This window comes from Bombina bombina, chromosome 7, assembly GCF_027579735.1.
Source record: "Bombina bombina isolate aBomBom1 chromosome 7, aBomBom1.pri, whole genome shotgun sequence".
In the NCBI taxonomy this organism is placed as follows: domain Eukaryota; kingdom Metazoa; phylum Chordata; class Amphibia; order Anura; family Bombinatoridae; genus Bombina; species Bombina bombina.
This window is the reverse complement of record NC_069505.1, coordinates 49,824,353-49,843,637: the sequence shown is the minus strand read 5'-3', so window position 1 is coordinate 49,843,637 and position 19,285 is coordinate 49,824,353. Positions and strand designations below refer to the sequence as shown.

General features: G+C 40.8%; 1 protein-coding gene across 1 annotated transcript in view; it reads left to right on the top strand.

The window, feature by feature from the left end:
* The window catches only part of LOC128665860 (ribosomal protein S6 kinase alpha-5), a 141,020-nt gene that overhangs the window by 59,133 nt on the left and 62,602 nt on the right, over positions 1 to 19,285 (top strand). Inside the window, exon 10 of the mRNA XM_053720096.1 lies at positions 15,310 to 15,429. Within this exon, the coding sequence (XP_053576071.1) occupies positions 15,310 to 15,429 (120 nt within the window). The remainder of the gene's footprint in view (positions 1 to 15,309; positions 15,430 to 19,285) is intronic.

Here is a 19,285-nt window from a genome sequence, read left to right as displayed (position 1 = left end):
TAACTGCAGTAGAAGCGACTGGTAGCAGGCTTATTAATAACACTACCTAACTTTTAAAGTGCATGTTTAAAACGTTTACTGGCATGTTATTCGTTTTTTGTGAGGTACTTTGGTGATAAATCTTTTGGGGCATGATTTTCCACATGGCTGTCGTTTATTTCTGCATAGAAACGGTTAACTGAGGTTTCCCACTGTTGTAATATGAGTGGGAGGGGCCTATTTTAGCGCTTTTTTTGCGCAGTAAAATTCAGTTACAGTCTTCCTGCTTCTTCCTCCTTGATCCAGGACGTCTCTAGAGAGCTCAGGGGTCTTCAAAATTCATTTTGAGGGAGGTAATCGGTCACAGCAGACCTGTGACAGTGTGTTTGACTGTGATAAAAACGTTAATTGTTAAATTGATTATCCGTTTTTGGGTATTAAGGGGTTAATCATCCATTTGCTAGTGGGTGCAATGCTTTGCTAACTTAACACATTTACTGTGAAAATTTGGTTGCTATAACTGATTTGGTTCATTGTTATTTCAACTGTGACGATTTTTTGTGCTTCTTAAAGGCGCAGTAGCGTTTTTTTATATTGCTTGTAAACTTATTTGAAAGGATTTTCCAAGCTTGCTAGTCTCATTGCTAGTCTGTTTAAACATGTCTGACACAGATGAATCTGTTTGTTCACTATGTTTGAAGGCCAATGTGGAGCCCCATAGAAATATGTGTACTAAATGTATTGATGTCACTTTGAATAAAAGTCAATTTTTATCTGTAAAGAAATTATCACCAGACAACGAGGGGGAAGTTATGCCGACTAACTTTCCTCACGTGTCAGTACCTTCGCCTCCCGCTCAGGAGGCGCTTGATATTGTGGCGCCAAGTACATCAGAGAGGCCCATACAAATCACTTTGCAAGACATGGCTGCTGTTATGACAGAGGTATTATCTAAATTGCCACAATTAAGAGGCAAGCGCGATAGCTCTGGGTTAAGGACAGAGCGCGCTGATGATGTGAGAGCCATGTCCGATACTGCGTCACAATTTGCAGAACATGAGGACGGAGAGCTTCATTCTGTGGGTGACGGATCTGATCCAGGGAGACTGGATTCAGAGATTTCTAATTTTAAATTTAAGCTTGAGAACCTCCGTGTATTGCTAGGGGAGGTATTAGCGGCTCTGAATGATTGTAACACGGTTGCAATTCCAGAGAAAATATGTAGGTTGGATAGATACTTTGCGGTACCGGTGTGTACTGACGTTTTTCCTATACCTAAAAGGCTTACAGAAATTATTAGTAAGGAGTGGGATAGACCCGGTGTGCCCTTTTCCCCTCCTCCGATATTTAGAAAAATGTTTCCAATAGACGCCACCACACGAGACTTATGTCAGACGGTCCCTAAGGTGGAAGGAGCCGTTTCTACTTTAGCTAAACGTACCACTATCCCGGTGGAGGATAGTTGTGCTTTTTCGGATCCAATGGATAAAAAATTAGAAGGTTACCTTAAGAAAATGTTTGTTCAACAAGGTTTTATCTTACAGCCCCTTGCATGCATTGCGCCTGTCACTGCTGCTGCGGCATTCTGGTTTGAGTCTCTGGAAGAGGCCATTCGCACAGCTCCATTGGATGAGATTATGGCCAAGCTTAAAGCACTTAAGCTAGCTAATGCATTTGTTTCTGATGCCGTTGTACATTTAACCAAACTAACGGCTAAGAACTCCGGATTCGCCATCCAGGCGCGCAGAGCGCTATGGCTTAAATCCTGGTCAGCTGACGTGACTTCTAAATCTAAATTGCTTAATATTCCTTTCAAGGGGCAGACCTTATTCGGGCCCGGCTTGAAAGAAATTATTGCTGACATTACTGGAGGTAAGGGTCATACTCTTCCTCAGGACAGGGCCAAATCAAAGGCCAAACAGTCTAATTTTCGTGCCTTTCGTAACTTCAAGGCAGGAGCAGCATGAACTTCCTCCGCTCCAAAACAGGAAGGAACTGTTGCTCGTTACAGGACAGGGCTGGAAAGCTAACCAGCCCTGGAACAAGGGCAAGCAGGCCAGAAAGCCTACTTCTGCCCCTAAGACAGCATGAAGAGAGGGCCCCCTATCCGGAAACGGATCTAGTGGGGGGCAGACTTTCTCTCTTCGCCCAGGCTTGGGCAAGAAATGTCCAGGATCCCTGGGCGTTGGAGATCATATCTCAGGGATATCTTCTGGACTTCAAAGCTTCTCCTCCACAAGGGAGATTTCATCTTTCAAGGTTATCAGCAAACCAAATAAAGAAAGAGGCATTTCTACGCTGTGTACAAGACCTCTTAGTAATGGGGGTGATCCACCCAGTTCCGCGGACGGAACAAGGGCAAGGGTTTTACTCAAATCTGTTTGTGGTTCCCAAGAAAGAGGGAACCTTCAGACCAATCTTGGACCTAAAAATCTTAAACAAATTCCTAAGAGTTCCATCATTCAAAATGGAAACTATTCGAACCATCCTACCCATGATCCAAGAGGGTCAATACATGACCACAGTAGACTTAAAGGATGCCTACCTTCATATACCGATTCACAAAGATCATTATCGGTACCTAAGATTTGCCTTTCTAGACAGGCATTACCAGTTTGTAGCTCTTCCCTTCGGGTTAGCTACGGCCCCGAGAATTTTTACAAAGGTTCTGGGCTCACTTCTAGCGGTGCTAAGACCGCGAGGCATAGCGGTGGCTCCGTACCTAGACGACATTCTGATACAAGCGTCAAGTTTTCAAATTGCCAAGTCTCATACAGAGATAGTTCTGGCATTTCTGAGGTCGCATGGGTGGAAGGTGAACGTGGAAAAGAGTTCTCTATCACCACTCACAAGAGTCTCCTTCCTAGGGACTCTGATAGATTCTGTAGAAATGAAAATTTACCTGACGGAGGCCAGGTTATCAAAACTTTTAAATGCTTGCCGTGCCCTTCATCCCATTCCACGCCCGTCAGTAGCTCAGTGCATGGAAGTAATTGGCTTAATGGTAGCGGCGATGGACATAGTACCATTTGCGCGCCTGCATCTCAGACCTCTGCAATTATGCATGCTAAGTCAGTGGAATGGGGATTACTCGGATTTGTCCCCTCTACTAAATCTGGATCAAGAGACCAGAGATTCTCTTCTCTGGTGGCTTTCTCGGGTCCATCTGTCCAAGGGGATGACCTTTCGCAGGCCAGATTGGACAATTGTAACAACAGATGCCAGCCTTCTAGGTTGGGGCGCAGTCTGGAACTCCCTGAAGGCTCAGGGATTATGGACTCAGGAGGAGAAACTCCTCCCAATAAATATTCTGGAGTTGAGAGCAATATTCAATGCTCTTCTAGCTTGGCCTCAGTTAGCAACACTGAGGTTCATCAGATTTCAGTCGGACAACATCACGACTGTGGCTTACATCAACCATCAAGGGGGAACCAGGAGTTCCCTAGCGATGTTGGAAGTCTCAAAGATAATTCGCTGGGCAGAGTCTCACTCTTGCCACCTGTCAGCGATCTACATCCCAGGCGTGGAGAACTGGGAGGCGGATTTTCTAAGTCGCCATACTTTTCATCCGGGGGAGTGGGAACTTCATCCGGAGGTCTTCGCTCAACTGATTCATCGTTGGGGCAAACCAGATCTGGATCTCATGGCGTCTCGCCAGAACGCCAAGCTTCCTTGTTACGGATCCAGGTCCAGGGAAAGTTCTGTTTTTGATGGCTATTTCCTCGGCTCGAAGAGTCTCTGAGTTATCGGCCTTACATTGTGATTCTCCTTATCTGATTTTCCATTCAGACAAGGTTGTTCTGCCTACTAAACCTGGGTTTTTACCTAAGGTAGTTTCTAACAGGAATATCAATCAGGAGATTGTTGTTCCATCATTATGTCCTAATCCTTCTTCAAAGAAGGAACGACTTTTGCATAATCTGGACGTAGTCCATGCCCTGAAGTTCTATTTACAGGCAACTAAAGATTTTCGTCAAACTTCTTCCCTGTTTGTCGTGTACTCTGGTCAGAGGAGAGGTCAAAAAGCTTCGGCAACCTCTCTCTCCTTTTGGCTTCGTAGCATAATACGTTTAGCCTATGAGACTGCTGGACAGCAGCCCCCTGAAAGAATTACAGCTCATTCCACTAGAGCAGTGGCTTCCACCTGGGCCTTTAAGAATGAGGCCTCTGTTGAACAGATTTGCAAGGCTGCAACTTGGTCTTCGCTTCACACTTTTTCAAAATTTTACAAATTTGACACTTTTGCTTCTTCGGAGGCTGTTTTTGGGAGAAAGGTTCTACAGGCAGTGGTTCCTTCCATTTAAGTTCCTGCCTTGTCCCTCCCATCATCCGTGTACTTTGGCTTTGGTATTGGTATCCCATAAGTAATGGATGACCCGTGGACTGAATACACTTAACAAGAGAAAACATAATTTATGCTTACCTGATAAATTTATTTCTCTTGTAGTGTAGTCAGTCCACGGCCCGCCCTGTCTTTTTAAGGCAGATCTAAATTTTAATTAAAACTCCAGTCACCACTGCACCCTATGGTTTCTCCTTTCTCGTCTGCTTTGGTCGAATGACTGGATATGACATGTGAGGGGAGGAGCTATATAGCAGCTCTGCTTGGGTGATCCTCTTGCAACTTCCTGTTGGGAAGGGAATATATCCCATAAGTAATGGATGACCCGTGGACTGAATACACTACAAGAGAAATAAATTTATCAGGTAAGCATAAATTATGTTTTTATTAACTCCCTAGACAATCTGAGAACTATGTATAAAAGCATAACAGCTTCAGCATTGTCGGAGCACGTTATTAAATATCTGTTGCAGGGTGTGAGTCCTATAACTCTACTTAATTTTTGTTTAAAATACTGCTGTATTCCTCATAACACACTTAAGGCACATAAGTGGCGGGTCATACCCCACTTAACTTTTACCGTGATCACCCTGTGAGGGTAAATTCCCCAGGGGGTATAGTGTACTGCTTTGTCACAGAATAACTGCAGAAGATAAGCAACAGTACGGGGCAATATGTCACAAAGAAAGAATACCCTCCAAGATAAACCACAGAAGCCATCACAAACCAACCAAGGCACAGTGCATGCCTTTTTTAAGCAAACAGACCAACCCTCTAAAAGCAAAGATGCAGAATCCTCACTGACTGCCATGGAAGAAGACCAAGACAGTAGCTTGTCCACAGTGAATGAAATTTCAGTTACAAATCAGACACGCAATGACGACACGCCAATTACATACAAAGCCATGGAAGCCTTAATTGAACAGGTTAAAACCTGTATCAAAGACAAGTGTGCTGACCTAAAAAAAGAGATCAATGATCTTGGTCACAGGGTGGACACCCTAGAGGAACATTAATTTGTCGTAGCGCAAAAACTGGCGAACCTCTCAGCCAATCAGTCAACTCCAACATATAACTGAATTGGAAGATAAAATCGTCGATTTGGAAAATCGTAATAGGAGAGGAAATCTCCGCTTTAGAGGAATCCCAGAAAAGGTTATGAACAACGAAATCCGTGATTATCTACAGGCTTTATTCACTGAAATATTAGGAGACAACACCACCGAAAACACTGAGATTCCCTTAGACAGAGCTCACCGGGCAATCCACCCAAAACCTCCTGATGAATCTCCACCAAGAGACATTGTAGTACACTTCCAAAACTACAGGCAAAAGGAAGAAATATACAATATCACCAGGAAAAGACAAGTTATAAACTTCCAGGGACATAAAATTCAAATATATCAGGACCTATCCCTAAGAACACTGCAAAAGAGACGGGACTTTCAAGCTTTAACATCCCATCTTCGTTCACTGCATATCCCCTACAGATGGGGTTTTCCTACTTCAGTGATAGTAATGAAAAATGGGAAGAAGACAGAGTGTTCCTCATTAACTGAAATTAACAGGTTCTGCAACCTTTTGAGCATCACTCCACCCGACAATGGTAACCTTCAACCCTCTCACAGGCAACAGGACGGGCTGCACAGCCCTAAACCTCAAAGAAGACCAGGCCCTGATACCATCTCTAAGCAGAACAAGAGAAGACAGGTATCCCCAGCCAACACTGACAGCATGGACACAGACTCCCTAGGATGAGTAAATATAATTATCTAATTGTTTTCTTTCCTCTGAATGTTTAATATGACAGGTCCTAGGTTTTGAGGATACGATCCTCTGTTCTCCTTCTAATATGCCTATTTGTGGATAGAAGGATGACATTCACAGAGATTAAAAGACTTTTACTTATTGCCAAGTTGAACTCTGACAAGTTAAAATAGAAATTTTAATTCAATGTTTATAAAATGACACTGTTTTTTATGCCTCCTCTTTGTGTTAATGATACTTAGAACTATATAGCTATCCCAAGATAAGTACTTATAATTATCCGATAGTTCTCCCCCCTTGGAATGTTTATTTAGTCAGGTTCTATGTGATGCAGCTGTGGTTCTCCTTCTAAAGTACCTAACTAGGGACAGAATGCTGGCACATACCGAGCAGTGACTGTTCCTCTTAAAGATCAAAAGAATCCTTCATGTTATCAAGTAGAACTTTATCCAGTTGAATATAAATTTAGGTCAATGTTTACAAGTAGAAAATGTTTTATATGCCCCCATTCTGTTTTAGGTATATATTTTGAAATGTACAGCTAATTCCAGACTTGCAAGGATCAGCGATCTTCTACTAATATCTAAGTATATAAATGACTTCAGAGTACATAATAGAACGCCACGAATACCTATCTAGCTAAGATAGCCAATGGAATGGATACTTGTAACTCTGGATAAAGCTAATTGTTGAGGTTGTTTGGTTTTCTGTTCCTGACTTAATGATAGCAGGTTATGAAATAAGCCCATGTTAGAGGCTTGATGTTTATGTTTATGCTATTACATAGGACAGCAATGCAAAAGGTTAACTTAACACATTGAAATAATTTAATTAAAGAAATGGGTACCTCTCTAGATACTGTACCACTGAAAATATAAATACAGATTTTAAAGCAGCAAAGGGCTACATTAGATAGATTGCAAAGGTACCGGTAGAACCTCTGGTATTGCTCAATTTGCATTAGACGCACACTCCCAAACTAAAGGCCGTTACTAAACGTAAAATACATCTACAGCTCCGAATCGCCATGACACCCGGTTTGTAAAAAAGCTCCCAAATTAAAACTAAAATTAAAATTAATACCATTGATATTTCTAGTAATATAAATATCGCTATTCATATTATTATTGTCTCCTAAATACATTATTCCCCCCTTCCCTCAATCTATTTAACCTACAACCATCTAAATATCCCACTTCTTAACACTTGACTCCCCCATTTCCCTAACCTGATTTCCCTAAACTTCCCCAGTATCGTAACTGGTTCACCTTAGCTTTTGAACTTAATTGCACAAGGTACCTTGCTTTATAATGACTCCATTATCTCAACCAAACAGCAGATACTCTATACATTGCAACACAAAATGTCAAGGGCTTTCTCCGCAGAGAAGCGCTCTATCGCATTCCACGACTTTCACAAAAGAAAAATAGATATCATTATGACCCAAGAAACACACTTCAAGAAGAACCACGAACCTACACTCTCTAAAAGATACTTTGAGCAACATTTTTGCAGTTCGGGTATGCATAAAAAAACCAGAGTTAGCATTTCATTCCAACGAAATCTTCCCTTTGAACTACTACAAAAATATACAGATAAGGAGGGTAGAATCTTAATCCTAATTGGATTATGTTATGGTGCCCCAATTACACAATTATACGCGCCAAATAAACCTACCCCCAATTTCTATATTATTATTATTATTATTGGTTATTTGTAGAGCGCCAACCGATTCCGCAGCGCTATAAACCACTAATCAATACAATCCTAGATATGGCTAAAGGTACCGATATTGTAGGAGGAGATTTCAACTTCCCCCTAAACCCGACATTGGATACATCTAATGGGAGGTCTTATTTGCGTAATAATACCGTTAGATCCAACTGCGCAGCCCTACAATCCCTCAATTTATTTGACACTTGGAGAATAGTACACACAGACAGGAGAGACTATACCTTTTTCTCCCATCCCCAACATTCGTACTCCAGGTTAGACTATATCCTATGTGACCAGAATCTCCTCTCAACTCTAATACACTCAAAGATCACCCATATCTCTTGGTCGGATCATAGTTTGGTTTCTACTGTATTTAAATGGTCTAGTAAACCTCGCAACACGTTTAACTGGAGACTTAACGATTACTTACTTACTGACCAGGAAACAGTAGACGACATTAAAAAACATTCAGATGAATATTTTGATTTAAATAAGCCCGAGGACACGTCGTTCGCAAACAATTGGGAGGCCTATAAATGTTACATACGCGGGGTCTTAATAAAGCACAATGCTAAACAACGAAAACTACATACGGTTCAATTTACCTCTTTGACAGGGGACCTGACCACCTGCGAATCAGCACATAAAGCGGACCCATCTTCAGTTCCTAAACTTACCAAATTAACTGAAGCAAGGGAAAACCTTAATAAATTTCTGATACGGAAGGCCCACATGAGAGCTCTGACCACTAAATCTAAGTTCTTTGTGGAGAGCAATAAAGCGGGTCGCCTTCTAGCCAGTTCCCTTAAAAGACAAAGATACTCCAATTTTATTAAAGCTATTAGACGAAATTCGGGCGAGATTACTCACACAAACGAAGAAATTACTGACTCATTTGTTTCCTATTACACAAATCTATACAATATAAAGGGTCCCACGACACTAGACAAGGTGAGAAACTTAGAAACATATCTTACCACTATTAACACCCCTTCTATTACGGATGAGAACAAACAATTCCTAGATTCCCCTATTACTCTTCAAGACATTAATTCAGTAGTAAATTCTCTACCAAATGGCAAATCACCGGGCCCAGGTGGTCTTACGGCAAAATTTTACCAACTCCTACAGACACAGATTAGTCCCCATCTTCTCTCACTCTTCGCTGATATAGACCGTGGTAATACCTTCCCTAGTTCTCTTTTAAAGTCAATGATCACCGTCGTCCCAAAGCCAGGTAAAGCTAGAGACATTGTTGGTAACTATAGACCGATATCACTTATAAATATAGACATGAAAATATACGCTAAAATACTAGCTAACCGCATGAACATTATTCTGCCTAACATCATTCATCCGGATCAGGTAGGCTTCATTAGAGGCCGGGAGGCGAAGGATAACACTGTGAGATTGCTCCACTCTCTACAACATGCCCACTTCAACCACACACCTTTAGTTTTGCTTTCCACAGATGCAGAGAAGGCTTTTGACAGGGTGGACTGGCAATTTATGTGGTACACCCTGTCAAAGTTTGGCTTTTCTGAAACGTTTATTAATAGAATACAAGCCCTTTATCATAACCCAAGTGCAAAAGTTAAAATAAATAATACTTTATCTCAACCTTTCTCTATATCTAATGGGACTCGCCAAGGGTGCCCGCTTTCACCCCTGTTATTTGCTATCACAGTTGAAATCCTAGCGTTAAACATTAGAAAAAACCAACACATTCTAGGCCTGCAATACAGAGATATCACACAGAAATGCCTCTTGTTTGCGGATGACGTGATCCTCACACTACGATCACCAGCTACCTCCTTACCCGCCCTGGTCGAGACATTGGAGAGGTACAAGCAAGTCTCCAACTTCTCCATTAACATGGAGAAGTTGGGACTGATGCCGATTAATCTCACACCTGGAGAAATACAGACTGTAACACAGCAGACGAAATTTGTACTTACTGACAAACTTAAGTACCTGGGCTTGACAATCCCTAAAGACACTCATAAACTATTTTCCGATAACTTCACCAACCTCCAGGACAGTGTCAAACATCTGTTGGAATCCTGGCATTGGCAGGGGCACCTATCGTGGCTAGGTAGGATCAACACAGTTAAAATAATGGTAATCCCCAAATATTTATACCTATTCCAAACACTACTATACCTAAATCTTACCTTCAGACACAGCAAAAGATGATAAATTCCTTTATTTGGTCCTACAAACGCCCGAGAATTGCTCAGCATACTATGTTCCTTAGCAAAGAGGACGGGGGTCTTAACGTCCCGAATATTACTAATTACTATAAAGCTGCGCACTTAGCCAGAATTGTAGCTTGGAACCATGCTACCACCTCGAATTTATGGATACAGATGGAGAGCCATCTATCCCAGACTAAACACATGAGAGATTTAGCTTGGCTCCCTAAAGACTCTAGACCCACATTATACAACACAGTGAATACATTAGAACCACTCTTGCGATATGGGATGAAGTGATTATACACATGAAAGGAATTTCAACAACAATATCCCCCCTAACCCCCTTACTCCGTTATCACTTGTTTCTAAAACACAGCCTCTTTACTCATACTAATGCTAACAAGCTCCTACTTAACCTTCCAATATATTTAATAACTACCCCCCTAGCTATCAAAGACAGACAGTTACTCAGCGAGGAGCTAGGACCGCCATTCCATAGTTGGTATGCTTACTTACAAATCAGACATGAAATCACCCACATAGGACAGAAATATTGAGACCTCTAACTCCATTCGAACAGATATGTACTAACCCGAAAAACACAAGAGCACATCTTTCCCAAATCTATAAAATCCTTAGGGACTCCTTCCCTGAGAAACGCCCAACATATTTGGCGAGATGGTCCAATGAGTTTCTAACTGAATTAGATACGAAGACCTGGAAGTGTTGCTTCCGCCACACCCACTCCTCTTCCATCTCCTTAACTATGTCTGAACTGAACTACAAAATACTCCACAACGCCTGCGGGTCATATACCCCACTGCCTCTTCTAGTTGCTGGAGGAGATGGGGAGAAGAGGGAACCTTAACCCATATATGGTGGTCTTGCCCAAATTTGGGTGACTACTGGAGTCAGGTAGAAAAGAACATAAACAAAGTATTGAATACAAACATTACACTTTCCCCACAAATCATCCTCCTCAGCCACATTCCAAATCTCTCCTGCATTTACCGTAAGAAATTGCTTCTCTTAATGCTAACCTGCGCTAAGAGGCTAATCCCCAGATTATGGAAAACACAGGAGATACCTACCATTGCTCAATGGAGGTCAGAAATAACCCATGTTCTTACGCTAGAGAAAATGCACTACTGTTATCTTGGTAAACAAGATATGATATCCAATATTCAGTTTATTTGGGAACAAGGGGCCTACAATAGATGAGTTGAGAATTGTTCTTAAACCCCGCTCCCCACGATACTATGGAAATAATCTTAGCTTATAAATAATGTTCTTGATTCGATAGGATACTCCCCTGTACCTATTTACCAACCCTCCTTTTCCTATTCCCCCTTTCCAATTAACTCCTTAGGGTTGTGTCTTATCATCTACAGCTGCTGATACTGAGTCATGATTACCCTCTTAGCAGTGAATTGTCCTGAAAATACCTAAGAAAATTAGGTCATTGATTATTATTGCTTAACTTTTTTGCAAGTTGTTTCTTTTTTCTGTTGTTATAAGAAATTGTAAGTATAATTTCGCTCTGATATGTATCAATGTACCGATTTTCAATAAAAATTATTTAAACAAAAAAAAAAAAATCTATGCTGTGTCTGAATCATAAAAGGAAAATGTGTGGTTTAATGTCCCTTTAAGGAATAGACAAACTGTGTATATGCAGTTTGTCCATCTTTCTTCCTGGAAAGGCGCTGGTTAGCGCTTAGATTGACAGGTATAGAAAGAAGTAAATTGGAAAATTGTTTAAATTTATATGCTCTATTTGAATCACTCATAGCAGGTAGATTAGCTAAGTTCTTGTCCCTCCCTAGAAGTCTTGGGTTTGGCGCTGCACACTCGAGCTATATGTCCTGGCTTTACACAGTACAAACAGAGCTAAATGTAGTCACCAATCAGCAAGCGCTACCCAGGGTCTTGAACCAAAAATGGGCCGGCTACTAAGCTTACATTTCTGCTTTTTCATATGAAGATAGCAAGATAAAAAAATAAATAGGCGTAAATTATAAAGTTGCTTAAAATTGCTGCTCTATCTGAATCATGAAAGAAAATATTTGGGTTTCATATCCTTTTAACCCCTTAAGGACCAAGGACGTACGCCACACGTCCTCAAAAAAAATACAGTTAATGACCGAGGACGTGTGGCGTACGTCCTTGGTCTGGAAAGCAGCTGGAAGCGATCCTTCTCGCTTCCAGCTGCTTTCCGGTTATTGCAGTGATGCCTCGATATCGAGGCATCCTGCAATAACCCCCCTTGGCCATCCGATGCAGAGAGAGCCACTCTGTGGCCCTCTCTGCACCGGACATCGGTGGCCAGTATCGTTGGTGGGTGGGAGCAAGTCTGGGAGGCGAGTGGGCGGCCATCGGTGTGCCGGCTGAAGTGGAGGGGGGCGGGAGCGCGCACGGGAGCGCGCGTGTGCATGGGGGGTGGCGGGCGGGTGCGTGCGTGCACGGGGCAGTAGCGGGAGGGAACCGCTACACTGCAGAAAAATAAATGGTAATACAAGAAAAAAAAGCCCAAATTTAAATAAATAAATAAACAATCTAAGGGATCTGGAAGGGGTGGGGGGTTGATGTGGGGGGTTGATCTGGGGGGGGGGAGCTACACTACAGAAAAGGGCAATTAAATAAAACAAACAAACACTTTTTTTTACTAAACTGGGTACTGGCAGACAGCTGCCAGTACCCAAGATGGCGCCCATTAAGGCAGAGGGGGAGGGTTAGAGATCTGTTTGGTGGGGGATCAGTGAGGTTGGGGGCTAAGGGGGATCCTACACAGTAGCATATGTAAATATGCTAAGAAAAAACCCAAATATAGCTTTTATTTTAGTACTGGCAGAGTGTCTGCCAGTACTTAAGATGGCGGGACAATTGTGGGGTGGGGGAGGGAAGAGAGCTGTTTGGGAGGGATCAGGGGGTCTGATGTTTCAGGTGGGAGGCTGAGCTCTACACTAAAGCTAAAATTAACCCTACAAGCTACATAATTAACCCCATCACTGCTAGCCATAATACACGTGTGATGCTCAGCGGCCTTTGGCGGCCTTCTAATTACCAAAAAGCAATGCCAAAGCCATATATGTCTGCTATTTCTGAACAAAGGGGATCCCAGAGAAGCATTTACAACCATTTGTGCCATAATTGCACAAGCTGTTTGTAAATGATTTCAGTGAAAAACCTAAAATTGTGAAAAATGTAACGTTTTTTTAATTTGATCGCATTTGGCGGTGAAATGGTGGCATGAAATATACCAAAATTGGCCTAGATCTATACTTGGGGTTTTGTACTACACTACACTAAAGCTAAAATTACCTCTAAAAGTTCCCTACATGCTCCCTAATTAACCCCTTCACTACTGGACATAATACACGTGTAGTGCGCAGTGGCATTTAGCAGCCTTCTAATTACCAAAAAGCAACGCCAAAGCCATATATGTCTGCTATTTCTGAACAAAGGGGATCCCAGAGAAGAATTTACAACCATTTAAGCCATAATTGCACAAGCTGTTTGTAAATAATGTCAGTGAGAAACCAAAAGTTTGTGAAAAAATTAGTGAAAAAGTGAACGATTTTTTGTATTTAATCGCATTTGGCGGCAAAATGATGGCATGAAATATACCAAAATGGGCCTAGATCAATACTTTGGGATGTCTACTAAAAAAAATATATACATGTCAATGGTTATTCAGAGATTCCTGACAGATATCAGGGTTCCAATGTAACTAGCGCTAATTTTGAAAAATAATGGTTTGGAAATAGCAAAGTGCTACTTGTATTTATGGCCCTATAACTTACAAAAAAAGCAAAGAACATGTAAACATTGGGTATTTCTAAACTCAGGACAAAATTTAGAAACTATTTAGCATGGGTGTTTTTTGGTGGTTGTAGATGTGTAACAGATTTTGGGGGTCAAAGCTAGAAAAAGTGTGTTTTTTTTTCCATTTTTTCCTCATATTTTATAATTTTTTTATAGTAAATTATAAGATATGATGAAAATAATGGTATCTTTAGAAAGTCCATTTAATGGCGAGAAAAACGGTATATAATATGTATGGGTACAGTAAATGAGTAAGAGGAAAATTACAGCTAAACACAAACACCGCAGAAATGTAAAAATAGCCTTGGTCCCAAACGGTCAACAAATGGAAAAGTGCTGTGGTCATTAAGGGGTTAAATGGAGAGTATTCAGCAATTTTCATACAACTGCATGTAACAGACAATACTATAAAGAAGAATAAGCACAGATACTGATCTAAACATCCAGTATTAAACCCTTTAAACAGTTACTTAGAAGCTCCCAGTTTAGCTCTGTTGATGAGGTTAGGCTGGGACACCCAGTGAAAGGGGGTGGGAAATCCAAAAGAGCAGACACTCCCCCTCCCCCTTTTCCTTGCATATGAAAAGACAGATAACATAAACAGGAACCAGCAGGAGTCTGTAGACATCAGTTTACATCTGACACTGTGGGGCTTGGTTAGGAGTCTGAAAATCAGCACAATGTTCTTAAAAAATAAACAAAACTAAACGTTTTTACAGCAACACTCCCAGACGAGCTACTTAAATGGATCATCTACAAAACATTTGTGCAACGAAAAATTTAGCGTACAATGTCCCTTTAAAGGGACAATCTCTAGTCAAAATTAAACTTTCATGATTCAGATAGGGCATGCAATGTTAAACAACTTTCCAATTGACTTTTATTATTAAATTTGCTTTGTTCCCTTGGTGGTATTTTTGAAAAGCTAAACCTAGGTAGACTCAAACTGATTTCTAAATCGTTGAAAACCGCCTTTTAGCTCAGAGCATTTTGAAAGTTTTTCACAGACAGTACTAGTTCATGTGTGTCATATAGATAACATTGTGCACACTCCCGTGGAGTTATTTAGGAGTATGCACTGATTGGCTAAACTGCATGTCTGTCAAAAGCACTGAGATAAGGGGGCAATCTGCAGAGGCTTAGATGCAAGCTAATCAAAGAGGTAAAAAGTATATTAATATAACTGTGCTGGTTATGCAAAACTGGGGGATAGGTAATAAAGGGATTATCTTTTTTTAAAAAAACAATACAAATTCTGGTGTAGACTGTCCCTTTAAGTCTCTTTAAACATTACAAAAAGTCCAGTGTTGCTCCTATAGAACTGCCATATGCGCCACTTGTCTGTAAACGCTCCTGCAGCCAATTCTAGACCAATGAGAGAGCTCTACACGGTAATACAGTTTATATTTCCCCGTCTTTAATTCGCTCTCGTGTCTCTTGTGATTCTCTCATGGTTCCGAGCTATTTTCTCTCTTGTTTTAGGGATACTCCTTTGTGGCTCCGTCGGTGCTTTTTGGAATGAACGCTGTTATGACAGATATGGCTATTGCTTCAGCAGGGAAACCTGGGAGTCCCACGCTGGCGCTTAGTGCAGCTCTAAAGGTAAATAAATTGTGTGTCTTTTACTACATATCTGAGACCTTTATCTTTTATTCGTTTTTCTGTTTCTATCTAAATCCTGGACAAACTCATAAACAACAGTTTGGTTTCAGAACAGAAGATGGACCCAGCACATCTAAAGGTTTCTACTCACTTAAAGGGATGGTAAATCCTAGTGTTTGTGAAACGCTAGGATTGACCATTGGAACAAATAAAGGGGACTTTCAGTCATGAAATATAAAATACTTCATGCTGAAAGCTCTTTTATTAGTTTGCAGCGTTCGCCGCACTGAGCTACTCAGGCAGCCCACGGCAGAACCCTGTTTTGCTGAGAGGTGACTTTTTCACCTCTTAGCCAATAGCCTTGCGGGAAATCAGGCACCTCATCTCTCAAGCAAACAGCGATCTGCCGTGAGCTGCCTGAGCAGCTCAGTGCGGCAAACTCTTCAAACTAATAAAGGAGCTTCCAGCATGAAGTATTTTATACTTCATGAATGAAAATCCCCTTTATTTGTTTCAATGGTCAATCATAGCGTTTCACAAACACTTGGATTGACTTTCACTTTAAAGGGATATGAAACCCAATTTTTATCTTTCATGATTCAGACGGAGAATGCAGTTTGAAACAGCTTTCACATTTACTTCACTTATCTAATTTGCTTTGTTCTTTTGGTATCCTTTGTAAAAAAAAGCATACTTAGGTATGCTCAGGAGCAGCAATGATCTACCTGGACTTATCTGACCACATCTGGTGAGCCAATGACAAGAGGCATATATGTGCAGCCACCAATCAGCAGTTAGCTCTCAGTAGTGCACTGCGGCTCCTGAGCTTACCTTGGAATGCTTTTCAACAAAGGATACAAAGAGAACAAAATACATTTGATAATAGAAGTGGAAGAAAATATTTGGGTATTGTCCAGCAATTTACTAAACATATACACAGCCTCCCAGTACAGCAACCTGAAGAATAATATACCAGAAAAGATTTGTAAATCAGTTTGCATATTTTCCTCAAAAACGCAGCATGTTAAAGGGACATGAAACCCAAATTTTTTTCTTTCATGGTTCAGATAGAGAATAACATTTTAAACAACTGTCTAATTTACTTCTATTATCTAATTTATTTCATTCTCTTGGTATCATTTGTTGAAGGAGCAGCAATGCACTAATGGTTTCTAACTGAACACATTGGTGAGCCAATCGCAATCAATATATATATATGCAGCCACCAATCAACAGCTAGAACCTAGGTCCTTTGCTGCTTCTGAGCTTTCCTAGATAAACCTTTCAGCAAAGGATAACAAGAGAAGGAAGCAAATTAAATGATAGACGTAAATAGTAAAGTTGTTTAAAATTGTATTCTCTATCTGAATCATGAAAGAAAATTTTTGGGTTTCATGTCCCTTTAATTAAAGGGACTACGGAAGCCCAGAGAGGCCATGCACGTTTAATATTTTTTTTAACTTGTTTTGTCGACAAAACAAGTTGTTTTATGCAGATTGTTATATTTACCTGACTAGATTTCATTCAGGAAGTGTCACAGGAGCAAACTGATTGAAAGGGAAAGCAGCTGCCCAGCCTTTTTCCTAACCTTACCAGCAGCCACAACAAGAACTTTTATTCAGATCTGTGTACCACATCTGTTATCCTGTCACTTTAATAAAGTGGTTATCTGGCTGCTCTTTACACACTCGTAGCCTGGAACCGTCTGTCTCTGTCTGTTCCTATTGCGTTACTGTCCTTCCATATATATCTCTCTCTGTCTGTTCCTCTTGTGTTACTGTCCTTCCATATATCTCTCTCTGTCTGTTCCTATTGCGTTACTGTCCTTCCATATATATCTCTCTCTGTCTGTTCCTATTGCGTTACTGTCCTTCCATATATATCTCTCTGTCTGTTCCTATTGTGTTACTGTCCTTCCATATATCTCTCTCTCTGTCTGTTCCTATTGCGTTACTGTCCTTCCATATATATCTCTCTCTGTCTGTTCCTATTGCGTTACTGTCCTTCCATATATATCTCTCTCTGTCTGTTCCTATTGCGTTACTGTCCTTCCATATATATCTCTCTCTGTCTGTTCCTATTGCGTTACTGTCCTTCCATATATATCTCTCTGTCTGTTCCTATTGCGTTACTGTCCTTCCATATATATCTCTCTGTCTGTTCCTATTGCGTTACTGTCCTTCCATATATATCTCTCTGTCTGTTCCTATTGCGTTACTGTCCTTCCATATATATCTCTCTGTCTGTTCCTATTGCGTTACTGTCCTTCCATATATATCTCTCTCTGTCTGTTCCTATTGTGTTACTGTCCTTCCATATATATCTCTCTCTGTCTGTTCCTATTGTGTTACTGTCCTCCCATATATATTTCTCTCTGTCTGTTCCTATTGCGTTACTGTCCTTCCATATATCTCTCTCTGTCTGTTCCTATTGCGTTACTGTCCTTCCATATATATCTCTCTCTGTCTGTTCCTATTGTGTTACTGTCCTTCCATATATATCTCTCTCTGTCTGTTCCTATTGCATTACTGTCCTTCCATATATATCTCTCTCTGTCTGTTCCTATTGTGTTACTGTCCTTCCATATATATCTCTCTGTCTGTTCCTATTGCGTTACTGTCCTTCCATATATCTCTCTCTGTCTGTTCCTATTGCGTTACTGTCCTTCCATATATATCTCTCTCTGTCTGTTCCTATTGCGTTACTGTCCTTCCATATATATCTCTCTCTGTCTGTTCCTATTGCGTTACTGTCCTTCCATATATATCTCTCTCTGTCTGTTCCTATTGCATTACTGTCCTTCCATATATATCTCTCTCTGTCTGTTCCTATTGTGTTACTGTCCTTCCATATATATATATCTCTCTGTCTGTTCCTATTGCGTTACTGTCCTTCCATATATATCTCTCTCTGTCTGTTCCTATTGCGTTACTGTCCTTCCATATATATCTCTCTCTGTCTGTTCCTATTGCGTTACTGTCCTTCCATATATATCTCTCTCTGTCTGTTCCTATTGCGTTACTGTCCTTCCATATATATCTCTCTGTCTGTTCCTATTGCGTTACTGTCCTTCCATATATATCTCTCTCTGTCTGTTCCTATTGCGTTACTGTCCTTCCATATATATCTCTCTGTCTGTTCCTATTGTGTTACTGTCCTTCCATATATATCTCTCTCTGTCTGTTCCTATTGTGTTACTGTCCTTCCATATATATCTCTCTCTGTCTGTTCCTATTGCGTTACTGTCCTTCCATATATATCTCTCTCTGTCTGTTCCTATTGTGTTACTGTCCTTCCATATATATATCTCTCTCTGTCTGTTCCTATTGTGTTACTGTCCTTCCATATATATCTCTCTCTGTCTGTTCCTATTGTGTTACTGTCCTTCCATATATATCTCTCTCTGTCTGTTCCTATTGTGTTACTGTCCTTCCATATATATCTCTCTCTGTCTGTTCCTATTGTGTTACTGTCCTTCCATATATATCTCTCTCTCTGTCTGTTCCTATTGCGTTACTGTCCTTCCATATATATCTCTCTCTGTCTGTTCCTATTGTGTTACTGTCCTTCCATATATATCTCTCTCTGTCTGTTCCTATTGTGTTACTGTCCTTCTATATATCTCTCTCTCTGCCTGTTCCTATTGCGTTACTGTCCTTCCATATATATCTCTCTGTCTGTTCCTATTGCGTTACTGTCCTTCCATATATATCTCTCTCTGTCTGTTCCCATTGTGTTACTGTCCTTCCATATATATCTCTCTCTGTCTGTTCCTATTGCGTTGCTGTCCTTCCATATATATCTCTCTGTCTGTTCCTATTGTGTTACTGTCCTTCCATATATCTCTCTCTGTCTG